Source organism: Lineus longissimus, chromosome 1 (assembly GCF_910592395.1).
Source record: "Lineus longissimus chromosome 1, tnLinLong1.2, whole genome shotgun sequence".
Taxonomy (NCBI): domain Eukaryota; kingdom Metazoa; phylum Nemertea; class Pilidiophora; order Heteronemertea; family Lineidae; genus Lineus; species Lineus longissimus.
This window is the reverse complement of record NC_088308.1, coordinates 16,045,295-16,072,628: the sequence shown is the minus strand read 5'-3', so window position 1 is coordinate 16,072,628 and position 27,334 is coordinate 16,045,295. Positions and strand designations below refer to the sequence as shown.

The following is a 27,334-nucleotide window of genomic DNA, read 5'->3' as shown; positions in this document are numbered from 1 at the left end:
GATAAGGGAGGATAGTGCACCAGAGTCGGGTAAAAATACATGGAATTGTTCATTTCTTACTGGGATAAACTGTGCCTTGCATCTAGTCTCTGGTTGGTTTCATATGGATTAATGCAGAGCTTCATTCCTGAAGTGAGGCTTAAAACTACACCTCTTTTTAAAAGCTTGTTGGTGCAAATGTAGCGTATGTGGAATGATAAACGCAGGTGGATGCTCAGAATATAGAAGATTGTTGGTTTCATAAGGATTAATGCAGTTGAGGTGTGGTCTTTGGAATAACAGAAAATTTGGTTTCATAAGGATTAATGCAGTTGAGGTGTGGTCTTTGGAATAACAGAAAATTTGGTTTCATAAGGATTAATGCAGTTGAGGTGTGGTCTTTGGAATAACAGAAAATTTGATGGAACGAAGTTCCTCTCTCATGACTATTGACTTTCAAAGTCTGCGGTTTATGTGAAATTGTATGGAATTTATCTACATTCCAGAAGGCAGTGAACACGCACTTTAAAACATCTTGGAATACATGAACAACTTTTTCGATCTTGTTAAATATGAGTTATCAGCTGTTTTCTAAAATTTGCCAGTGAAATGCAGATTCTATTCAAACGATGTTCTGACAGATTTTTGAGATTGTCCTATTCTTTGTGATTCCCCGCAAGACAGTCATGGAGATAGAAACGTATGACAATGTTCCCCTTGAGGAATCATTGGATGCTGCCCCCGACGGTGTTCAAAGTCCATCCGAACCTGGGGACAAGCCGCGAAGTTCTAAAAACTATGTTGACTTTACTCAGTGGAATTCCTTCCTCGATCACATGTTGGAGTTCATGCAGTACAAGCCTGGAAGGTCGTCCATGTCATTAGATCAAATGCCCCTGGATTGCGGGATGTATGCTCAGAGTCGTCTGAGTATACAAGGTTCTGATGGGGATTCTTTGAACTTGGAAGATCTCGGTGTCCTCCTAGAGACCCTGAGCAGTGGATCCTCAAGCACGGATGAGAAAAGCTCTGAAGCATCTGGTGATTCCCAGAGTCTGAAGTTCTGCATTGATGAGAAGAGGTTAAGTCAGTTAATCGTGGAGAATGGGCATGCAGACATGTTTATAGCTGCTCAGAATCGCTTGAAACGAACCAAATCTGATGCCACGGAACATGGCAAGCGTAATCCAAGACAAAAAGGAGATGTTTGTGAGAAGAAGTGTTGTAAATCTGGCTCAAAGAGCCCGGAAAAGGATCACTTTCGTCATCGTTCAAAATCTGAATGTTGCCAATGCGAGAAATATTCCGTCCCTGGAGTTCCTACATGTTTCAGGCTGAAACCAAAGGAGGCGGTGCCCAGATATCGGATATGTGTGAGTTTCATTTCCATGACATTTTATTTCCACTTGCGAATCTTTTGAATGAGAGCAAGTGGGTGACGTCGTATACACGGAATCACCTTCAGAAACTTATTTTTAACAAAATCCAATAACTGCATCAAGTGTCAAAGATGAATTGTGTTGACATAATGGAACATGTAATGTAATGCAGTTCACTTGTATATGCTATACCATCAAATGAATGTAATTCAATTTGTATATGCTATACTATCAAATGAAGTAGTCTTGGCCATGATGTTGATATGCAGATTTTATGATTATTAATCAGAACAGGCCTTCAAACCAAAATGAGACGTAGCTAGTCTTCTTTAAAGAATATAAAATGCTGCTTAGACGCAGCATTATGATTTCCAAATCATCTAAAACAAACGCTTGGTGCAGGATGCTGAAGCGTTGAGGCTAATCTAACCATGGTGGATAGTGCATCCAACTATATCCTGTGGTTGATATTTCCAACAACATGACATGCATGTACAATGTTTCCCTAGGAAACTTCCAGGATGGTTTTTCCCTCATTCCGTCTTCAGACTATGATACACCTCAAGTTAGCCGTTTTTTAATGTAATCTTATCCTAGAGTTAGCAGACTTGGGTTTCCTCAAGGTAACTGAACATAAAGTTAGGCATGTGAGATATCGTCCGCATACCAAAGAAGCAATCTTAGGCCAATCTCTGTCTGATGAAAAGAACATTCATAATGAACATGCATCGCAGGAGTCATTTTAAACACGCAGACCCATATAAACATCCTTCCCAACTGAGTCCCGATCACTGCAGTCTCGGAGCCTTGCATGTCAGGATGACACAGAAGTTGTCAATACTCAGCTGTACAAGAGCATACATATAGGTATTGATTGGTTGTCATCAACTAACCAATTAGCTGGGAAGGTCACATCACATTGGAGGGCGAACTGCAAGCCCTGATATAGGGCATCTTGACTTATCAAAGTGTCCGGTCCCATTTGCCTCTTGATCTTACTCCGGAAATAAGCAGATCAATTCAAAGAATGTTTAAATATCCATTGATGGGTCGACAAGAAGCTACACAGGGTGTGTGGAAGGGGACCTATCTTAGGCTGCATACATGTATCTATTGTCTGTTGTCCTGGCCTGGATCTCTCCTTGAACTTTAACTTATTTGTGAATGGGATACAACATGGCTTGAAAGAAAGTCTGATAGTGACAAAAGGCTTACATGGTGAGCGCAAGTTGCACAAGTATGTAGCCCCAAAGTCTGTCCACCACAAAAGCTATTGTCTGAAACAGTTGGGGCCCTAATGAGCCATGGATTACCCAACCAATTAATCGCCAACAGTCATTATCACAGAAATGTGGGTCTCTAAAATTGGTATAATAATTGGTGTGAAGTATGGTACACTGAGAACTGTTCCTGATATACCAATTCACCACCACACCTGACTGAGTGCGGGGAGTAACGCTCATCTGCATGAGTATCCGTCTCACACTGGCTGAATGGGGTAGTTGTAAAACAAGAAATACAGAAACGAAACAGAAACACAGAAACGAAACGCAGAAACCAGTCTTGTGGCGAATTCTGGTCTGCAGACTCCATCTTGTTGCCATGGTTGTGGCCGCGAACGCGGGTGTAACTAAAACTGGTATTCAGTCGGAATGGAAGGAGGAATGCTCATTTCCCAATACCCCTTTTAGCCTCATCAACGTGTGTGCAGATTGGCAGCATCCGGCCTTGATCGTGCCAATACACTACATGTATGTACTACACGGCGTAAATAGAAAATAGTCCTTCGAATAGCGAGTCCTGTTCTTTTGTACATTCCATGGCCTGTGCACGACACTAGGCTGAACTTCCCTACTGCTACCTCATTAACATAAACAGATATTTAAAGGGACTATTTAAAGGCAGCAGCTGGGCAGGCAAGATTGAGTTACTCCAAGTCCAAGTCTAGTGCCCGCCCCCCCCCCCCCCCCCACTTTACTCTATTCTAGTCGCCAAAATTGGTCTCTCACGTCTCACATAACGTCGAAATGATTCACCCATGTACTGGTACCGTACCTTGCATTAAGTGCTGCATCAGACTGGATTTGTAGGATGATCCTGGTATTTCATGTAAATTGAACACTACAAGGCAAGATGTTGCACTGCACCTTCATTTAAAATAACATGCTGTAGGAATCGAATCGAACCTACCAAAGTACTACACCACCACCTCAAAAGACTTCACCCATATTGTGCCGCCCCCTCCCCCCCCCCCAAGTTGCTCCATGTATCCCCTCAACAACTCTATTGCATTCCGGCTGGCCGCAACCCACCAACCTCAGATTTTACTTTTAAACGACAATAACAACGGATTGGGCAAGGAAAGTATCGGCGTGCCGCTTGATTCCAACTTTTATGAAAACCCGTTTGATTTTCGTTTCTGCGTTTCGTTTCTGCGTTTCTGTGTTTCTGTTTCGTTTCTGTGTTTCTTGTTTTACAACTACCCGGCTGAATGCTATTTACAACCATTCCAGCTGTAGCAGTGTGTTGCCTTCACTGGGAGTGGGAAGTAAATGTGAATGTTGGAAATACCAGCAACATAATTATGGCCAATGCCAAGCATAGATTAATATATGCTTGCCAGTACAAATATCAACAAGTCTGAGAACCATATGGCAAGGGTTAACCGTACCTGTATGAAAATATTGCAGAACATGTATTGATAATTTTGTGTAGAGTACTCAACTGAACCACTTGTGAGCTACGCGTAGGATTTCTTTACAACTACGCTGTAATACTGGCGCTTTTGTGTCGAATCTTAAGTTACAATCAATACACTTGTGACTGCTCGAGAATTTGAAAGGATTTTTCCTCTTTAGATCTCCATCTCAAGTGCAGAGTGCATTTGATAAACGCTGTAGCTCACGATATCAGAAATGTGCATTCAGGAAGCGTGATTGCTGAGATTCTCAAAATGGAGGCGAGACACGCAACTGCCGCAGATTTCCCAGAATACCAGCTTGAAGATAGTAGCCAATTTTCCTTGGCATTTTATAATTTCTTTTCACTTTAGAAAAGAGTGTTGGTACATATAGTGTAATCATGCTCTTTCAAAAGCTGGTCCAAATCAGTGGATCAGTGCCACCTGTGAGCATGGTGGCACTATGGAAGAACATCCGACTTATGATCAGAAGGTCGGGTTGGGTTCAAAGCTCCACCAGAGCCACTTCGTACAATCTCAACTAGACTGAAATGGCCCAGTGTAGCACAGTATGTGCTCTCCTTGGTTTCGTCAAGAAGGTTTCTATTAAAATTAGGCTAGGGAGTAAATGTAAAGGGCTTTGAAAATGTCGTACGTTAAAATGTCTTTTTTTAAAAGGAACTTACATTTGTTAATCAACTGTGCCAAGCTTTTCAAAATCACTGATTGATTTGCATGTTGTTTAATCTCCTGCTGTTCATATTCTTTTGGTAAAGTGGTTGTTTGGGGTTTTACAGCTCATAACCTCTAAATTGAGCTATCCAACTTGAATATTGGCTCACTACATGTATGTACAATTCATACCCCCTCCAGCAGGTGTTGTTCTTATCTCAGTCCCCTTATGAAAAAAATCTCAAATTCACCATGGTAAATTCTAAATTTACCATGGTGAATTTATAATTGACCATGTTCACTATTGTGAAATATTATACCATCCCAATATACCATGGTGAAAAAGGACACACATTTGCCCTCGGGTCGGTTGTTGAGTTTATGATTGTTCGCTTGGTTGAAAACTAGGGCCTAAATTTGAGAATTGAAAAACCATCAACATTATTTCCAAAATTATTTGTTTAGACCATATGGAGAATGTTGCGACTTATTCCGGTTTATTGAACCAATTATCTTAATTTTCCAGCATGACAAATAGGGCAGTCTTTGCCGTATCTAATCTTTCTTGTATAATTATTTGTTTTCCTCTTCCTGCACAACGTATCATAATTGCATTTGCTTTATTTGGCCGCATTCTTCTTGTATTGGGCCAATTTGTTGCGGTAGATTAATACAGCTGTCAATCACTATTAGACGGCTTTTTAGAGCTATCAAAACATTCGGAAAAATGCATTTCTTTCTGAAGGTTTCTGTGTTATGTAGGTTTCTGTGGTCTGTAAACATCCACAGCACTGCCTGTAACAATTTCTCTTGATTCTTTTTTATGGCTGTAGTTTTAAAGCCATTTTTGTGTTGTAAAAGAGTATCTCCATTTTTTTGTGGGGATTCGTTGTTAATCAAATCTTTCTTTCACCATTTAATTTGAATTGAAGAAACAATGCCTAAGAAGTCAAGTTACGTAAAAATTAAAAATTATGTTACCCCTTTTGCTGCGGCAGCCATTTTTCGGCCAGCACCACCGATACCAGTAATAAACATTGGAGCTAACTTTTTACTGTACGGTCGAAACTATTCAAAAGTGTTGCCATCTATACTGTTTATACATGTAGGATGAAACTTATTATCCTTAGTGCGTCTGGTGTATTTAGAGAGGTTGCGACCTAGTACTGGTGATTAAATATTTTAGAAGGGCATGACGTGCTATGCACGTCGCCTGCAGCGAAAGGGTTAAACATATGATGAAATTGGTTGAAATTGAAATGTCGCTTTGCTCAAAAATCATCTTGCTAACTTTTTCAGGGTATTCCCAATTACGTGAACATCCAGCTGAGCCAGCATCGGTTGTCAGGGCAGAGCTACGAATCGGGTGTGTCCTCCCGCCAGAGCTACCACAGTACGTCGAGTTCAAGTTTGGGAAGCCTGGACCGATTGGAGGAGAGCGGCTACTCGAGTCAAGTGAATGTAGCAGAGCTAGTCCAGTCTGGCATGAGTGTGAGTATCAATAGAGAACAGGGTGGAAGCTGGCCGTAGGCATGCACTGGGTAGAAGGTGGCATGGTTTCTGTCAGAATTTGTTTTGAGGTGGGGGGGGGTGAAAAACCTTTAAAAAACAGCATAGGTTTCCTCCATTTCATCGAGTTTCCTCCTTCTGTGCAAGTCAGGCAGATATTGCCTAAAAAGCCAATAATGAGCCAAGTAACTCGCATGCTCTTGACTCAATATCTTAAAAATTTATACGAGTGTCCCGAAGACACTGATGAATTTCCTGATGAGTGTCACTTCATACTCAAATATAGTTCATCTCAGACCATGGAATACAATCAAATATTCGCCTGGGCTATTTTTATGATGAAGGGCTGTCAAGCCCTGATGCATGTTAGCATGAGTTTCACTCTAACTATCACAAATATCATCATGCATATCACATTATTTGCACTGCTCTAATATGTCTTCAAATATGTTATATATTCCCATCTGAAGTTCTGTTTCACACTAAGCAGAAATACTGACTTGAATGGATTGCTTTGTTCATGCACTGCTGTACTGGTTCTAGTGCGGCACTTAAAGCACAGGTTCTCGTCAACTCAACAACAGCTTTCATAACGGACTTCCGAGCGACTTTGATGAAGATTGGAAGTATCAAATCAAATGATACTCCAAACCACGCAATTTTTGTGCTTCTTGCTTTTTGTAACTTGCTAAATTTTTCTAAAACAATAAAGTTTATGATTTCTGTTTTTGGGGATTACGAAGTTTCTTTCCACTTTACGAACAAAAGAGACATATTTATGTGATTTTTGGTTATCCGTGAAAATACACAGCTCCACAAATATTTGGTGGTCAACAGTAGGGAAATCCTCGAAAAGTGTTGTTTATTCATGTTGCTTTTGAGACATGCATAGGGAGTTGGAACATCTCATTCATTTGATTGAGAGCCCGATCGATTCCCTGCAGCAAATTACCAGAGCTGCTCAAATCTAATTTGATCATAAGAGAAACGGAACACAGATTTCATCTGCCAGGTTTTGATGGGCTCCTCGCATAAAAGAGCATTTATTGCCATTTGATGGCCAGAGTATCAAAATCTATTCATATTAAATTGTTGAAGTGATCCATATCTTGGATGAAGTGTGGAGTATATGTTTATATTAGTGTATCATAATAGATATAAATGGAACTGCTTCTTTACTTCAGCTATTCCTAATTGCCCTTTGAGAGAAATCTGCCAATCTATATTTGCCTCGAAGTTTAATAAGGACATCCGAATTTCATTGGAAAAAAATATAACAGTATTTTTACCAAAAACAGAGTAGCCTATTAGGCACAAGGCAGTGGCCAAGAAAATTTGAATTGTGTGATTATAATATTGCTGAATTGTGCTCATTTATAAATAAATCTACATCAATGGTTCCGAAAAGTACTGTCCAATGTACATGTATGTTCAGTCATACACTGCTCTAGTACACTGGGTACAAGTAGCAAAAGGAAATATTTGTGTCTGGTATTTTTTGCCCGATCCAAGCAGTCAGAATGTTGCACAATTCACACTTACGACTTTCTGCAATTCAAACTGCAACTTATCAAAAAATCTGTTTCTCTCTCTTGTTTAACCTGAGTGAAAATCTCTTATCTTATCACCTGAGCTCACATTTCATTCATTCACTGCTTCAGTTCAGTGCAGTGGCAGGAAAAAAATTTCCTTCTGTTTTTTCCAATGTGTCTTAGTCATGGCAATGAAAACACTAATAAGATTCATTCCCAGGTGAGCATGTAGCACTAGCCTCCAATATGTGATGACGAATCGAATAAAATATGCTCTGGGCCAGGCTAACATCTGTTTTATATTTCTTATTAGTTTTCTTCTAAACTCACTCATGAAATTAGCTCAATCGTTTAACCTAAGCGTGGCTTAGTAGACCTGTAAGAAGAAATTTTGTAAAGACCTGACTGCAGCTACCCTGAAATAATGAGAGTAGCTAAGTCACGATATCACTACCCCCATTCGGATCAGCAAAATTGTCTGTCCATGGAACAGAAAACAATGCATTATATCGTTTCATAACAAACACTATCTACGGTATCCTATACCAAATGACAGAGCAAAGATTTAACTTTAGCAGTCTTGCATTGACATATAATGTCATCATTGCTGTAGAAATATCTGTTTTATTCATTTCTCATTTTGCCATTTATGGTACCGGTAACATCTTTGTTTTGCGAGTGTGATTTCACTGCATGTCAGCTATGGATGCTTTCGAAGTGTCAGCATGTGTTAGTGTAACTCAAGATATAAAACTTTCTTCTGAAATATCTACCTTTAAAAAAATGCTCTATTCGTTCAGTGCATTTCTGAAGCCGTTTCCTTGATAGTTAACTCCGCGGTATTGAAAACACAGGGACTTGAGGCAAAAAGTGCCAATTATGTCAAGAAATTAAATTTTTTGCAGAGGTTCTATATCATTACCAGTATACTTCTGGCAAAAATTTCCATAATCAGCACATTTTGCCTCAAATCCTTTTGATTGAAAAAGCATTCATTTGCTTGATGATGCACTGGCCTATTCTGAGGCAGTTCTGCCATCTATCCAAGTCAGATGAAGGAAGTTTCCTGCTCATGAATGCTGCATGCTGTCTAACTAAGTTTAACTGGGTCAGTAACTTTTTATGGTTTTTCTCTTATCAAGCAGGACCATGAGATAATTCATGCGTGGCTGGCCGATCTCCGCTATGAGGAGTACTACAATAACTTCATCATCAACGGTTATGACATGGGAACGATATCTCGCATGACTCCAGAGGTAAGTAAGAGGAGAGAAAAGCATCATACCATCTAGAAATATTTTCAAACAGATTTAAGATGAAAAAATGCTGGATTAAAAAGATAATTTGATTGTCTTGTTTAATTTAGGATGAAAAAAGAGGTGCATGTCGCTCAGAAGATGAGCTTAAATGACGACAGGAGATAATGGAAGAAATTGATGTACTCAGATTCCACAAAAGGCAGCCAACAGTGTTTTAGAGTATATAGGGGAATCATATTATATTTTTAAAACACCACAATTACAGCTGTTTTATATAGGGTTTACCCACTGACTGCAGTCTGCTTTACAAGAACAGACTCCTTTACAGGTCTCCCAGAGGAACACTGTGCAAGGAAGGTGTGCATAAGTGCTCATTTGAGATCTGCCTTCCCAGTTGGACCAGAACACACATGGCTTATAGGGGTACACTTCCTCACACTTTTAAAATTTCATCAATATTTCAATGAACTCATCCCCAACCACTTTGTTTCAGGACCTGACAGCTATTGGTGTGACGAAACCAGGTCATCGGAAAAGATTAAAGGCTGAAATCACACGGCTTCATATACCTGATGGCTTGCCAGATTACAAACCGGTTAGTAAGATGATGTGCCACTAATATTGTATACATATACGTAATTGTCCCAAGCTTGATTGGGCCCTGCCGAGAGTGATCAGCTAGATCAAGTTCAAGATATAGTCAATGTTCCCGTTGGATCTTTTTCTTCTTTCTTCTTCCTTCGCTCTGCTCTTAGAGGTGATTTTTTTGTTGGGATACATTATTATCCGGGATTTTACATTAGAGCAACCAATAAATGTCATGTGGTGCCACCAATGCATTTGCTGTCAAACTATTAAGACTTACGAAAATTGGATAGAAATCTTGATAAACATCAATTCTATAAATCTTACCTCTGTGGAAAACATTTGAAAGTTGCTGCACTAAATTTTAGAAACAAATTTAGTGCTCTGACGAATTTGAGTAGATTCTTTAGAAGTGAAATAATGTTATAATAATTAATGACCATTTCTTTTCAGAGTAATCTATTTGAATGGTTACAAGCGCTGAATCTGGTTGAATACCATGACACTCTCAGTCGCCAGGGGTATGAGAACCTTGATCTGATCACGGATATCACTTGGGAAGACCTGGAGGAAATAGGCATTAAAAAACTAGGTAAAGATTTGGAACTGTTGTAGTCTGATTATCATCAGACTTTGGCCAAAACATCAAAAATTTGTCTTGAAAATGCAAGTTGGGTATCTAGAGGACGTATTTTTGAGCTGAAGGGAAGGTCAAAGGTTTTGAGCACTGTTGGTAACTTTTCCCGATGCCACCAGTTTGTCAGCAACCAGCTAGTTAGATATTGGGTACAAACTGCCTTCTCGCCAGATGCCTAGTGTTTTAGGTGGGAGTTTCAAAGTAAAGAGTGTCTCAGAAGCAATAATCAACAATTTTACTTCTTTCTTGATAGAGACAAAACTTTTTAAAAGGGCTTGTCTTTTAATAATAATAATAATAATAATAATAATGAGTCTTTTATATAGCGCAATTCCGTGACACTATAGTTCTCGCTCAAAGTGTTTTGGAATATCATATTATTACCCCGGTCTCCAGAGAAATCAATCAGGGGTTTCAAGGAGCAACCAGAAGGTGCTCACTTGAACTCGACCAGTAGGGGAACTAAGCAGTGACTCGGCCGGGAGTCGAACCCACGACCTCCTGATCATGAGGCCGACTCTCTTCCACTGCGCTACCGCTGCCCCTTTTGCTTCTAGTTGGGACCACTTGATCAGTTCACACGTAAACTAAACGGAAACTTCTTTGTTTACACTCCTTCAGCTTTCTCTTCATTGCAATTATGTTGTGTTTTGTTACATTGCAGCTTTAGTTAACTTGCTGTATGTTTTAATGCTGTATTTTGATTTCTTCTTCAGGCCACCAGAAGAAGTTTGTACTTGCAATTGACCGTCTGAAAAGGATTGACAGTGGTGCCAAGCGTCAGTCTATCTCTATGGACCGCCGAGGATCAAGTGAGATACTCGACGGGCCTCATGTTGTCCACCATCATGTGCCTAGCCGATGGGCTAACGAGTTGGGAAACCACCCACAGTTTAGTCAGGAGGTGACAATCGTTCAGCCTCGGAGATCTCCATCGGGAGAAAATGTCAATATGATGCCACCAGAAATGAAGTCGTTTCAGCACCCAGATGGGATAGGTAGTCAGGAGTTGCTGTATAGGAAACCTGATGTTGTTGCGATTAACGTTTCAAGGTCACGACTTGGTTCAACTGATAGTGGAGGTGGTCATAGCAACCGCAGTGATTCGCCTGTGATGTTTCAGTCATTTCACGGCATGGCAGATTCTGAGAAGGAGGGTGAGATGACCCCGACGAATGAGCGGTCCTCAACCCCTGATAATCTTGACCGTGATGGGTCGCTCACGAGACGTCCAGCCGCTGTTGTCAGTCCACGAATCAGTAACAAGCCCAAGCCTGTGGCTATGATTGTTGCCAAGACACGTCGAGGGAGTCGGGATGGGCCTCCTGAGATAATCCCCATGGAGAAGCCAGACCCCTTATCCAAAGACTACATATATAATGAAAATCACGATTCAAACTCATTAAAAAATAGTTACTCACCCGGTCCAGGGTCGCCCAAATCTACTGCCCCGCCTAGTTTGCTTCTTGCTGCAAAGTGTAAAAAGGTGCCACCGCCCCCTCCCCCAAAAAGGACTAACTCGGTGTCGAGCATAGATAGTAAGATTAGTGAGGATGAAGAGTTGCAGGAGTCTCAACCTTCACTGCCAACTGTGTCTCAGGCCAGCTCTAATCTGGACAGTAATAACTCTGCGAGTGTAAGAAGTCTAGCTGGTAGATTCCAACATCAGACGAGTATAACGGAGGAAAATTCAAAGCCAATGTCGCCGAAAATCAAAGAGTTGAAAAGTGCTGCGCAGCTAGATAATTTTAAAAATAAGCCGCCTCAGTCACCTGTTGTGCATCAGCCGCCAATTGTGCATGATAAACCTTATCATAGTGGGCCTGGGCCTGCTGTGAGACCAAAACCTATTCTTAGTGAGACTGTGAAAACGAAAGAAATTCTTAAATCGCATGAAATCGTTAAACCTAAGGACATATTAAAATCGAAAGAATTCATGAAGAAGGAACCACCTAAGGTTATGGAGAAACCTCGGCGTCTTTCGAAAGAAGATATTGCTTCACATAAACCTGTTAGCTCATTCAACCCATTACCGATGGGGAAACCACCGATTATAGACAAGTCACCGGCACAGTCTGATGGCGAGGAGGACACGCAGACAATCCGTCGTGTCAAGGTCAAACGGAATGAATCCACCACGAGCATAGACTCTAATCTTTCTACGTGTAGTACAGACTCCAATACTCTTCCATTTGCTAATGAGAATGTGGGTACGATAAAGCAACGCAATGCCCAGAGTAAACCTTCGATAGTTCCTGTCAGTATAGATGGCGAAGACAGTGATGAGGACGCGTATGAAGAAACGGCCACGATGAAACGACGACCAGTGCCGAGACCAGTAGGATCAGAAAAAGGTGCGTAAAGGGCCTTCTTCCTAACCACAGTGCAAGCCATAACATGATTACTGACACTGTCTAACCTTTAAATCTGTCATTCTTGAGATCATTTCCATAGTTTACTTCCCCCATCTTCAGTTGGGCTAATCTGGATTGAGATGAGGGCCTAGAGCTTTGTTATTTAGTATTTGACTTGTATTTGTAGACTCCTGAAAGAATTCTGCCTTGAATTTTTCTCCTGTTAATTGGATTTGAGACCTTTGAGTATATAGTTAATAACCATTACCGGATTGATGCCTGTACCATTGATTAAGTTTGAATTTTGTTTGTTTTATTTACTATACTCAATCCTCTGTCTTGTGTGCCTGTGTCTTGTGTTTGCTTGTTTAGTCTTGGAAATTAACCCCAAATCCTGAAATAAAGCTTGTGCTACGATGTATAATTGTAAATACCAATATCTGTAAATGTGTAAGATAAATGACTGGTGGTGTGTTCATCTGTAATGATGATTATCTTGGCCATTGCTTTTCCTTCCCTCAGATCCAAATACAAATTCATACCCATGTCACCTGACAACATCAGTTGTTCACTACGAAACCTCATAGTTTTTTGGTCCAGCGCCTGTTCATACTAAAAATAACAAGGATGTCCTACTATTGAGTGAAAACAAAATGCGGAAAAAGCAAAAACCTTTTCAGAAAATGGCTTACTCATGATGCAGGAGAACAAAGATATTGAACACTGTGAAAATATTGAATACCGCATTCCTGTAAAGAGAGCAGTTCTTGCATTCACCAGGAAATGCACATCATTATATACATGTAACAGACAATGTTTTTTACAATTATGGCTGGCGGCACAAAAACATTGTTGATGAAAAATTTTTATAAAAGGCAATGATATTGTTCTGCTCAATTAGTGGAACATAGAAGATAGTTAAAAGATGATATCATATTGCTGTGGTATTTTTGGTATAATGCCCGAAGGCACAAATCGAATAAAACATTTAGTCTGCTTATGCTAGAAGCAAAAAGAATGATCAGTCCACCAAGGAAAAATATAAAAAATGGTTGATTGTGTTTATTTTAAACTGATTTTGTTCAATATTTTAACTCACCTAATCTTTTACATTTGTCCGTTTTCACAGAATTATGTTGCAATTATTTTTTTTAAGGTACATGTAGTTCAATTTAAGTTGTTTTAATGTTCCAGTAATCAATATTTCCGTTTCTTTTTAAACCAACTGCTTCATGTCTAAATCCATATATTCAATAAGATCTTGTGAAGTGACCTACAAAAAGTCTATCGAAATCTGCAAAATATTAGTGTTTGCCATTCCTTTAAATAAACTACAGCAACTGTTTGTAAATTAAGAACATTAAAGTACAAACATCAAATAAAATTGGTTCCCAACATGTAAAATAGTGATTGAAAATTGGAGATGTATTGATTGTATAACCTTGTTGGATGTCCCATGGAAATCCATTTGTATGTATAGTGATTGTCTGTAGAATATGTAGTGTACATGTGTAAAATACAAAACCCAACAGATAGCCTAAGCATTTTACCATAAAAACCTCTTGACAGTAGAAACATGTGTGTGCTGTCAGCCCAGTCTACGAGACTTTCAATGAGAAAGTATAAGATTTGTTTTAGAGTATCAGTTGGGTATGAATCCCTATCAAGAGATATCTCTCCCCAGCCATGGATGGGTGTGCTGTACCCTGTGTTCTATCTTACGTTGATGATGTGTAAAAGCACTGGTAGTTTTTTTCTTCCACAAATCTAACCCCTTTAGTTGAACTCTTTATTGATACATTCAGCATGATCATGAATATTATTGTGGAATTCAAACTTCAGAGTGTCATTGACTATGAAACCTCACAAAATTGTCTAAAACATTAGGCTGACACACGCCTCTGAAGTGCCATGCAGGGCGTCATACATGTATGACCATATTCAGTGTGAATTTCTGGTTAGATAAGAATCATGCACGGTGCAAATTGGCATCTACCACACAGTAGTTTTGAAAACTAGTCTGTTGGGCTATTTGTTGGGCGTTGACGTTGAGCATGACCAAGAGTTCCTACAGCCACATTGACTCCTGCTTGTTTGCACAGGTGCTGCCAATACAGAACCCTTACCCGAGATGCCGGTTTCTTCCAACTTTGCCAGTTTAACTGCTGATTATCCAGACTCCATGGAGGATGCATTGTAAGTAGACGCAGACTATTTCATTGTGATTCCTGTGAGAGTGGTTTCTGGTCACCCTGGCAGCCTGAAAGTCTATCTCCCAATTTTTCTCTGAAAGGCTCGCAATCTGGTCACACTGAAAAAAACCTTAATTGCTATCTGTTTCCACATATGGGTGACTGGAAATGGACCTTATTTTCTTGAGACTATTTCCAGTCAAGTCAGCCATTGGGATGGAGTTTGGCCTCCATTCTGACTGGAGCTTGTGTGGTTCCAAAATACTTTTTCCTTTGAAATCAACCTCGTCCATCTTGATATGGTGACTGCCCATAAGTCCGAAGGTCCACAAGTCCGAAGGTCCTTAAGACCACAAAGGAAAAATCCCATTTTCAAAACGACCCATAATTCCGAAGGTCCATATTTCCGAAGGTCGGAAGTCTGAAAGTAATATAAAAGGGTCCACAAGTCCGAAGGTTCACAAGTCCGAAGGTCCATAAGTCTGAAATCCCATTTTTAAGTGCGTGTATGTGATTCTTAGTTACCTGTCTATGTAGCATCAATAATATGCGAAATCATCAAATAGAGCCTACGTGGAAACCCGATTCTGCGAATCACCCTGACCCAGCATCACACATTTTTCTGTGCAGGTAGTCATTTTTAGCATGGCGTACGTGACAAGAGGGCTGAGGAAGGACTCAAAAGTTTTAATTTTCAATGACTTTCGCTACCATCGTATAAACAAGAATGCCACGGCAAAGATATACTGGCGATGCTGGATTATTTTTATTAAGGAGTAAAATCGGGGGAACGCTGGCCCCCCACGGAAAACACTGAAAAAAGCCTTGGCGCTGAAAGTGTTAATACGTGGAAGATTTTTGGTTTAATAGGCCAAAAATTATCAATTTCAAAATTTTGTTTTCGTACTTATGGACCTTCGGAATTGTGCACCTTCGAACTAGTGGACCTTCGGATTGTGGACCTTCGGATTATGGACCTTCGGATTGTGGACCTTCGGACTTATGGGCAGTAATCCTTGATATATTTGATGTGGATTTCGGATCAGGGACATGCAGTGTGGTATCCTCATAGCTTTCCTTTTTTTCTGGGAGACCACAAACAATTGGGAGAATGACCTTAGGCTGTCCAGCAATGACATTGAAATAGCCGCACTTGTATCGCTGATCCACTGCACTGATACACCAACTATCATCCTCAGTAACCCAACTGTGTGTTTCCCTAAAACATACGAATCATGTGTCACAAAACTCATAAAACATAGACAGACTGCCAATAATCATCTTTCAAATTTACAACCAATTTTTTACCCTAAAAGTCAACAAATGAAATTTTGCATCTCCCCATTTGCCTAAATTGCAATAACAACCGAACTTGCCTATTTCCATCCCTCAGCTCTGTTATTCACTGCGCTTGAGCAAAGGCATAGTCAGGATTTCAGGAATGAGGACTTTTCAGTCAATTTTAAAGATCTGCAGCAGCTTCTGTGGTAAATTTCGGCCGGTTTTCCCCAAACAGGGGTTGTTGGCACCCCTGCTATGTTTATATCCAGTTCTGGTTGTTGTCTGTGCAGCGTTCAGCCTCACTCAAGCTTAGCTACACTGCACATCATTACACAGGTGGAGTATTGTGTTACAGCTATTATTCTTGACAAGATAGGGGACTTTTTCTGTTTGGGGTGTGGTCACTTCATTTAAGCACTCTGCCGATGCTTGCAATTAGCAGTGATATTAAACTATATCTGACTGTCCTCCTGACAAACCATGATGAGTATTCACCATCTCTTCCTTAATAGTAACAATAGGATGGAACATCAATTGTCTGAATTTTCATCAGAAGCACATTATTACTGAAAATGATGTTTTTTTGTATGTATGAGGAACGTTGTTACTGTTAGGAGCAGTAGTTAGCTATCCAATGCATAGTAGATTTCCAGCCCATGTCAATTTCTTTCGCAAATACTTTGAAGTACAGTCCAAGTCACAAATGACATCTGTTCTGCTTCGCGTCAGTGACGCGCATCGTACCTGCGAGTTACGTGCCAATGACAAACCAGTGACGCACTTATCTCTCTATGTTTCGCGTGACATACGCGCAACTTTAACACGCTGGGTAAAGAGTCAATGACGCGATTTACAGGATGTCAATTGTGATTTGGACTGTAGGTTCTATATTGAATAGTAGTGGTAGCTAATGCTGCCACCTTTTGGCAGTAAAGTCCTTCATTGCGATTGAGGTGAAGCTCGAGTATGCATAATGAATTTTCTGTTGGTGCTATCGCAGATCAGTTTGTCTTGGTTAAATGAATAAAATATGTTTCATACATCGCAAAATAGCATGGAGGTGGCCATACTTGTTATTTGTTTTACATAATGCGACCATAAACAATTTTAAAAAGTCAATCATTTTTGTCAATCAAGTTTTTTTTTTGTTCACTATTTTACTGATGCATGGATGCATTATTACCATTCAGGTAATACAATGTTTACAAAATGTTACCGTCAAATTATAAGTTTAAGCCCTCCCTATGCAAATTATTCACAGTGGGCTTGTGCTGTGAATATGCTTGATTAATTCTTGCTGTTAATTTGCATATGAGCAGATTACTTTTCTGACTATCTAATTAGAATGATATGCATGACTTTGATCCTTTAGAATGAAACTGTTTCCATACCTTCCACTTGCCTCATCCTCCTATCAATGAATCCTGTATCACAGCTACTGTGGCGGGTAATAACATTAACATTATAATACAGGGACAGATCATCACAGGTTCTTTATTTCCAGTGCTGATCATGTGGCAAAACTGATAGGAAGCTGATTGTTTATATTCCTTACATTATGAAAGTGGGGACAGTCAGAGATATATGATCGCCAGTAATGTGACCTTTCTCACAACAAGTTTCATTCTACTAAAACAGAAACAGGTCTATAACATTCGTTTATCGGGAATATCATTTTGAGCTTGCTATTTAATAGAGGTGGCGATTCAAGAGTCCCAAACACTCATAATATGACATTTTAACATGTTTACATCCATAATAAGGATGTCATTGTTTTATTTCACCCTGACAGAGCTGGGACTTGTTGTGTCAGGAACAGTCAACAACTCTAAGAGTTGTACATGACTTGAAGTGATGTTTGTGCCATTGTTGTTTGCCGGAGAGAAAAAACCTTTGGCATCATTGTCAACAAGTTCACTCGCAACACTGCCTCTTATCCTTTTTCATCAACGCCAAACAAACACAACACTACCTAACAGATTGAATATTAATCAGTGCATGGTTGTCATACAATGTACCCAATGACATTGTGTTTCCCCTTTATAAGGGGCTGTAGCATAATTAAAGTGAAGCCAATAGAAACGAAATATTTTAGTTTCTCCTCCCACCCCTCCCACCCCTCAGAAACTAAAATATTATGACTTTTGGCTTCCCTTTCCATAGCCTTGTGTTGCACCTTTTGACTTCAGGGACTTTGTGACAAACTTCGAGGTGGGATCCTAATCTGTTTGAGGGCAAGTGGTTAAACAGGGGGTTTGAAAGTTCTGGTAGCAACCAGCTACTCAGGAGGCTACCAGCCATTTAGGAGAAGATTTTTGCATTTTGAGGCCCAGAAAATGCTTCAGGAAGGGTCTTAAATACATTTGTATATACCCAGGCTAAAAAAAAGAAAATCGGAAAACAAAACGAAAAAAAATATAATGACACCCTGACCCCTGACCCCAAAACGAAATTTTTCGTTTCTTTTGGCTTCACTCTAATTTTGCAATAGCCCCTAACATCTATTTCTCTTACTTACCTGAGATTTTTTCTCTTCCAGGTCTGGGGAGCAAGGCAAAGAATCTGGTGATGTCCTAAATGATATAGGAAACATGCTACAGGATCTAACAAATGAACTTGATGCTATGTTGGACTTGGAAGTCGAAGATAGCTAGGGGAGGTCTATCTTCTAGTGCATTTTGATTCATTAGTATAAGGATTGTGCATTGAGCATTCTCCTGCCAAAATATGGTGATATAATTATTTAGGATATGTGTAGATATGTGGACAATGGCAGCAGTTGGTGGCATGTGGACCACAGCACGCTCCTCTTAGACTTTAAGGGTGCTGATGGATATAAAGTTCCCAGAAAAGATGAGGAGGATTTGAAAAGAACGTCTTCTCAGTTATATGTACACTCCACCTGGGGTGTACGGATTTAGAAGTTTGAGTCCTTATACGATAAACTATATACTTTGATTTGAGAAATTCTGGAGAACCCTCTTCAATGAGATTGAGTTGGGTGCATCTTGGCCTCAAGTGCTTGGGAACTCTGTGAACTATGTCGTTGTATACTTTGCCTTGGCAGTACTGGAGATGACGACTGACATCCTCGATACAGCCGTGTTGCTACAATGATTTTGTTGCAGTCATGATCCAAGAAAAAACGGAAAATCTAACACTATTAGTGTTTCATCAAGTGCATCTTGATTATACGTACTGGTAACACTGGGACATTAATCTAACACTAATAGTGTGGTATCATGAGTACTTGGACATTACTCTAACGCTAATAGTGTGGTATCATGAGTACTTGGACATTACTCTAACACTAATAGTGTGCATATATGCACTTGGACATAAATCTAACACTTATAGTGTGGTATCATGAGTACTTGGACATTAATCTAACACTAACAGTGTGGTATCATGAGTACCTGGATATTAAGCGAACACTAATAGTGTTGTTGGAGGAGTGCTAAGTCGCAAACAAGGCCTTATTATTGTTGTTGTTACTCTGGATAGAAATAACGAAGACAAACCTTTTACTGTAAACTGCCAAATATTTGTTCCTCATTATTTTTGTGATTCACGAGAAAAAAAGTTTAAAAAGCGTTTGAACAATTTTTATTTTGGCAATTGTGATTGATATTTCCTGTCAAATTTTTTTCCCTGGGTCTTTATTTTCAAGGATCTCAGTTATTCGCAAAATAAAACGCCTACGAAAGATTGGTAGTTTACAGTATTTGTTTGGATGTACGTGTAAAACACAGTTCATTTTGATGATTGGCAGTGATTTATACAAAGCTGTACATGAAGAACATTGTTACATTGAAACCTAGGTGCCTTTCTCAGGAATTATAAACACTGTTTGAGTGGTAACAAATAGTTTGATAACTTGGAAATCAAAAATGTGAAGAGACTTAGGTGTGGTGTTTTGAAAGTGTAAATTTAGTTCACACCTTTAAAACACCATGTACATGTATGACGTATGTATTCAGTTACACAATCAGGTTAGCCTCATATCAATTTAAAACGTATTTTGGGAAATATTATACTATATTTGTTGTATATGAATTCTCATGTTGAGCTCTACAATATGAATGCCTTTTAACAGTAGTCAAACATGCATAGAATATAGCCACAACCATATGGGCCAAAATATGTGTCTCGTCAGAAAAAAAGTTGTGGGGGCCTTTTTTTTCATTGTGTCATCTGTGCTGTTATTTCTGAAAGTACTGGGGCCTAATTCTCTGTGGTAATCATGCTATTAGTTATTCTAAATGTCCTTTTAAAAACAACTCATTGTTCCGGAGGAAATGGAGATCATCTTACCGTGGGAAGTCGGCCACTGGGTTCAAGAAAACAAAAAAAGAAGATATATTTCATTGAAATAGTTAATATAAAACAGTAAAGTTCTATGTGGTGGTCACATTCATCCAGTATACGTTCAGTGACATCCTGAAGTGAGGAATCCCATATTTTTTCCTCATAAAAAATGTGCCTCAAGTCCATTGGTAAATGGTATGTCCGCATCGTTTGCGGCTCTGGAGGACTAACTACTGGTTGGATTACTTTGAAGTTTGATTTTTATTGAACCTTGCCTAAAAATCAAACAGGATTTTAGGGGTTCAGCATTCTCGATGAAGAAATTTAAAAAAATCTTCAGCGATGTCCGATGGTAATTTTGATGGTCCCCTGGATAAGCCATATTTTGTTTCTGGATATTTCTTATTCATTCTTGGCGCATGAGTAGATTGAAACAAAAAAATATAAACCAAAACATTTCATCCGGATTGGGCGAGAAGTAAACTGTACAGAGCAGAAAATGTCCGAATTCAATGCATTGCATCAATGTACACTAATGCATACCAACAAATTTATTTCATTACCATGGTTACTAAAATCAAATAATCCTGTTTAGTTTTGAGGTGAAGACCAATTAAAACCAAACTTCAAAGAAATCCAACCAGTATTTCGCCCTCTAGAGCCCAGAACGATGCGGATATAACATTTACGAATGGACTATAGATATGCTACCCCAGCAGCCTGTCGGCCCCAGGTGTAGCCTATCGGCTTTCTGGTGTCCCCTGGTTCAGCATGTCGCCGCAACAACCTGCTTACAGTAGTTGGAAAGCCCCTGCCGCTTGTTGTGCTCCCCTGGCCACATGATTTCCCGTAGCTTTGGGGTAATTTGGCATTTCTGTATCAATATATTAGCTCTGGATCGAAAGAATTAGGTTCTATTATTTTGGATGGGTTTTATCAGTCAAACAATCAGAGAAAATGTCGAGGTATATTTCTTTAGACTAAAAAGAAAAATTCGAACATTTGCAGCGCCTTTCATGTAAATAGAATGTAGTTGTTATGCCTTGTTGAAAGAGAAATAATGAGGTATTTTATATGCATGCTTGTTTTCTCATTTAGAAGTGTCTTTTATTAGAAAAAGGTAATTTTTGCCAAATACCCAGGAGTCCATTTTACGAGCAGCCATGGTAGTTATAATTTCACGCTGTATCAGTCAATAAGAACAACTTTCGTCTGCAGAATGACATTTATAACGAGTTAAATCAGATCCTTAAAAAAATTATTAATATGGTTTCCTTTTCATAATTATGATAGTAATAATTTGAAGAGGACAGGAAAAGAAATGTGTGAAGGAGGTCCTGTTAGTTTCAAGCAAATTTGATCCCCTATGATTAAAATTTGACTGTGATGTTTTGTAAAATGGAAGATTCAAAGTATAGGAGGTTTCTCAACTTTATCCATGTCTATTTTTGTTAGAATCTGAATGAGAAATGATTTAAGTTGCTTTATGTTAATGCATGCAATTATGTAAAAATGGTTGTGTCAACGGACATGCCAGATTGTGTATTTTGTTCAATTTATTTATACACTTTAAAGTGATGTTGTTAATTTTATGTTGGGTTGTTAAGATCTTGAAGAGAGATTTGACGTGGATTAATGATGTTGCAGAGTGAGCAAAAGCTCAGTGTAAGGCATTTTGTGTGGGACTTATGCAGAGTGTCATTGACCGACTCGGGTTCACTGTGGAAAATGAACGAATTTCATCATCAGTATTGGGTTTTCTAGGCAACCCTGCAGCCTGGCAAATTAGGCCTGAAATATATTAAAAATGGTAATTTCCCTGGTGATGACTAACATATGATTACATACAGTTTCAATAATTTTCTAGCACTGGAATAATAGACAACTTTGTAAACTAACTGATTCTGCAACACTATGCGTATCTGTTTCATCAACCAGAGTTTCTTTTGGGAAGAATCAAATTTTGGTGTTATTATTCAGAGAGAGAATATATACACTTTTCACTAGGCATCCATTCAAACCATTCATGAAATATGCTGGTTGACAAAAAGCCCAGAATTCTGAGAATTGTCGATTAACAGTAGTTTAGGTGGTACCACTGGTCTCATAATTGCTGGTTCTCTTCAGCCTTGGTTTGCCAGCCCTCTGGCCAACGTACCATGAAGTAAAATGTAAGTTATCCATGTTTATTTTTTTGCATCAAGCATTCTTCTTGAAACCAGTTAAACAGGGAAGATTGTCAGGTTAAGAGTAATAAAAATTTGTGTTTTTTATGCAAGGTGCCTAATAATGAGTCTCTTCTCCCTAAATTATCGAGAAATATTTAATTTCGTCTCATTTTCGTATTTTGGTTGCCATTAAGTTTGCTTTCAAGTGATGCATACAAAATATACCTCACTTGACTAATCTTTGCTGTTGTTCATACTTCATATTGGTTGTGCCATTGTGGTTTCGGTGGTGCCAGCTGGATGCCTCATGGCAAAACTCACTTCATCCTCATAGCCAGGAGTTTGAATGTGCGCTATGTATATCAAACTAGTCGTTTGAAATGTTTTAACGACATTCTGTAATTCTCTACATTTTTGGGCCATTTTAATTTGGATTTTATGTGATTTTCAAAGATTTTTGAAAATGTATTTTGCAAAACTGCGAAAATAAAACATAAATTCATAGGTCTGTTGTATCTTCTTGCAGTTGTGTGTCTCCACTAAGTGTACACTGATCTCGTGTAGGTTTTATCTTTTGAGTATTCCAAGAGTGGCTTTCCAATTAATTTTAACTCTGTAAAGCAAAACTGGCTCTTGATGAATTTCTCACAACGAGTTGTGTATAGTTGTGCATGGTGATAATACATGTCCAAAATAAATTGATGGTCCAAAATAAATTGATGGACTGGGTTTTCAAAAGTGAAGAAAAAAAGTAATTTTGAACCAACACGTTTCTCAGTATTTACCATTGTACTAATAAGTATGTCTACTGACGGTGCTATATTAGTAATGATGACTCCAGAAGATCAATAGACACCTTATAGGACATTTCGATAGAGCTCTGTTAGGTTTGCTTGACAGTATTAACCTACATACTAAGGAAAGTTGTAGCGTTATAAGTAGTACGTCCACTACATGGAAAACGCCGGCGTTTTTAAACCCCGGGGATACTCTGAACCAGAAAAAGCCCGGAGAAGACACGGCGAGGACTTACACTACATACAAAGTAGTTACTAAACACGGCGACAGATAGCATGGTTTTTCTGCACTGTTACCTTACCAACACCGGCGTTTTATGTAGTGGACGCGACACTATTGTTTCTTTCTTAAATACCTCTTGGTATTGAATTTGGTTCATTATTGTAAAGTAGATTTATGTGCAGATTCTTACCATTTGGTCAGTGAATATGATTTCACTGGGACTTTAGATTGAATTTTCATTGAAGATGTGCATTAGGTATATCTTCAACAAGATTTGATCAACATTTGCATCTACCCGAGATGATTCGTGTATCGGTGCCAGCAATTGCTGTTTTCAAATGCGGGTTGCAGTAATACTGATAGCATTTTGGCATGTTTGCTTCAAATTCTTTGCTTCCGGTATTTAAATTCTAGCTCCTTGTGTCCTTGTGTAGAGACACAGCAAAGTGCTTTATAAGGAAACAGAGGGTCTGCACACCCAGTTTCCAAACATGATGCCTTATTTAATTACTACTTGTAACATATAGTACTCGACTAATAAATTTGGGTACCTATTTGAATAATTCTGTTGTTTTTACTTAAGCTTACTGGGGTTTGCTTATGAAAATGATAATGATATAAATATCAGCCTATTAATATTGTATCGACGCTATTTAGTCGGTTTTAGCGCGTCTGTTTCACACAGACCTATTAAAGTCGTAGGAAAATTGGACCATAAAGCAGTCCATTGCAACCAAACTTGATCTAGAAACATGTGCATAGCTTCATCTTGGTAGTGCTGATTCCGGGCTACTGGAATTCAGTAGGTTGATCTAGTTTCCGTTGACTAGACCACCTGTGCGTGCTCCACTGCCTTATGCTCACAGTGGTGTGATCAAGTTAGCATGCAACATGGACAGACTGCTGTCTAACTTCCTATGACTGATGCAATTTCAGCTCTTTTCTCTGGTAAACCTTGCTCCAAGCCCTTTTAAGGAATGATGATTATTCCGGTCTCCACAGAAATCGGTTGGGGGCTTCAAGGAGCTGCTGCAAAATGCCTATTTCGCAATGTATAAACTTGACCTGTGGGGAAATGAGGGCGACGCTCTTCCACTGTGCTTCCACTGCCCCTTGCCATCCTACTAAGTCACCCTGGAGAATGAGTTCTCCAAATTGCAAAGAACCTTATCAGGCCTTTCAACTTATCGAGCTGACTGCTCTGGATTGTGCTTCTTGAGGCCTGGGAGAATGGCTGCCTCACCAAAAAAAACATCCAAAATGTGCGCTCATTGTTAATTTAAAAAAATAAACTGTCAATCTGGTAACATGGACAATATATCAGCGTGTGCACTAAATTTCGAGGTAAATTGACCAGCGGGTCACTCACTCGGGCACAAAATCAATCCTGCACAATTCACAATTTATTTGCTTTCCATAGAACAAACAGATAGGCCCTACGTAGTGCATTTTTAGCCCGCTTGGTCATAGACCAATAGATGCTGTGCTCGTAATATTACGCCTATAGCGTAATATTACGCCTCGGGAGCAATCATTATTTTCTGACACTAAAAAATGACATGGAAAAAATATAAACGGGACATATCGGAGCTATAGGTCCGTCCTCGTGCCTTTATCCCTGGTAAATCATGTGTGGTAAATGTATTTAGCAAAATAATAAACACTCCCTAACCGCAAGTAGTAGACCCCGTTCCCGATGTCCAATTGCATGCATTTCATCGTGTGTTCCTGAATCGGTATATAGAAATAGGTACCACTTTTGGTGTTTTCATTGCGCAAAATGCAGTAAGCCGTGGTGGTCTGTCGTGCGTCGGGCCGCGTGTCCGTAAACTTTTTGCCTTGTAAAGTGCTCTACTGTCTTCATTTTTTGACGGATTATTTTCATCTTCCATATATGCATATATGGGCCCAAGATCTAGGCCAAGTTCGATTTTGAGCGCAATTCGATTCCTAATTTGGCCACCAGGGGCCTTTTTGTAAAAAATTAAAAATGGCTGTTTGCTACTCATGCTTTGAGCTAGGGTGCTCCATTTTTTATCACAGGTACATCTATTGAGGATACATCATATGGGTTTTCGATTTGGCCTTGTTTTAAGGGAAAACTAGGGCAAATGGCGGAAAATGGCCGATTCCTTATTGGTGCCCTTGTCAGCGCTCTAGCGTCTTCAGTTTTTGACGGATCCTTTTCATTTTTTATATGTATGTATATGACCCTGAAATCTAGCTCGAGTTCGATTTTGGGTGTGGTGTGATTCTTAGTTTGCCCACTAGGTGGCTTTTTCTGAAAAATTTAAAACTGGTCTAGCTCCCATATCCTTTGAGCTGTATATCCTTTGAGCTAAGATGCTCATATATCTACTGTAGGTGCAACTACTAAAAGTACATCATATATAATACAAGTTTTTGATTTTACCGAATTTCAAAACATCCCTCTCCCGAATTCGTACTGCCAAGCAGGCACAGTTCCCTTGGCACTATTTTTCTCATCTCCTGGGTGTAAGTACAACACCACTTGAAGTCTTCCGCAGGAAACCTTTACCCCGGGAAGAGTGCTTTGATGTGCCTCTGGAAAAGAGACAATGGGTATGGGTTGCGGATTGATACCAACCCATGACACTTCCATTTGACTTGGTTGTAGTTTAATGGGCAATCAGTATCTATGTTTGGACTATACTCCTGATAGTGATTTTCTGTGTGGCTTACAAAACATGGTCATCGGGAGCTCATAAGCATGCTGTGCAGTGGCAGATCAATTTTATCATCAATCAATGGCAAAACAAGAAGTACACTTGCTGCCACAGACAGTGTCGAGACCATTGTCTGACGTTGAGCCGATGGATCAGGTCACATCTTTGACGAATGCTCAATATTGGACAGATCGATATTGGCATCCATGAGCAGACTGGTTCCCAGTGCAGTGTCCAATATTGAACAGATGGATCAGGTCATCTTTGACCAGACTGCTTGTCAGTGTCAAATATTGAACAGATGGACCACACTGGTTGTGTCGGTGTCCGATATTGAACGGATAGATAAAGTCATCTTTGACTACACTGATTGTGACAGTGTCAGATTATATGGGACAGTTCGATTCAGGCATCTTTGACCAGATGATATGGATGATATGATATGGAACAGCTTGATCAGGTCATCGTTGAGCAGACTGGTTGTGACAGTGTCCGATATTGAACAGATAGATTAAAAGACTGGTAATGACACTGTCTGATTGGAACAGAAGGAGCAGGTTAACTTTGACCAGACTGGTTGTGACAGTGTCAGATAATGAACAAAAGGACCAGGTTAACTTTGACCAGACTGGTTGTGACAGTGTCAGATAATGAACAGGATGATCAGGTTAACTTTGACCAGTCGGTTGTGAAAGGATCTGGTTAACTTGACCAGTCAGTTGTGACAGTGTCCGATATTGAACAGAATGACCAGGTTAAATTTGATCAGTCGGTACCAGACTGGTTGTGACGTTGTCCGATATCAAACAAAGAATCAGGCTATTGGTTGTGACAGTTTCCGATATTGTCAAAAGACTGGACATCGGTTGTGACAGTGTCTGAACTCTTTGACGACGCAGGACTGACCCAAAAGATCACCAAACCAACCAGAGCCAACAGCACCCCAGATCTTTTCCTCACTGACAACGAGACACTTATATCCAACTGGAAAGTGGTAGACAACATATCTGACCACGTCAAGGCGGTAATCATCGACGGTCATCATCCCCCGCCCAGACTGAAGCATAAACCCAGGCCAATCCCACTGTATAA

The 27,334-nt window shown here is 39.5% G+C and overlaps 1 protein-coding gene across 11 annotated transcripts in view; it reads left to right on the top strand.

Moving 5' to 3' along the window:
- LOC135488774 (caskin-2-like) overlaps positions 1–24,118 on the top strand; it is a 172,037-nt gene extending 147,919 nt beyond the window's left edge. For 8 of the 11 annotated variants that reach the window (XM_064773600.1, XM_064773650.1, XM_064773580.1 and 5 more), the window contains 7 exons: positions 6,010–6,201; positions 8,894–9,007; positions 9,504–9,605; positions 10,049–10,187; positions 10,949–12,586; positions 14,689–14,782; positions 18,599–24,118. In XM_064773600.1, the coding sequence (XP_064629670.1) occupies positions 6,010–6,201; positions 8,894–9,007; positions 9,504–9,605; positions 10,049–10,187; positions 10,949–12,586; positions 14,689–14,782; positions 18,599–18,713 (2,394 nt within the window). In that variant the 3' untranslated portion in view covers positions 18,714–24,118. The remainder of the gene's footprint in view (positions 1–6,009; positions 6,202–8,893; positions 9,008–9,503; positions 9,606–10,048; positions 10,188–10,948; positions 12,587–14,688; positions 14,783–18,598) is intronic. The other 3 variants (XM_064773679.1, XM_064773590.1, XM_064773620.1) reach the window with 2 other exon arrangements.
- The last annotated feature ends 3,216 nt before the right edge of the window (positions 24,119–27,334 follow it).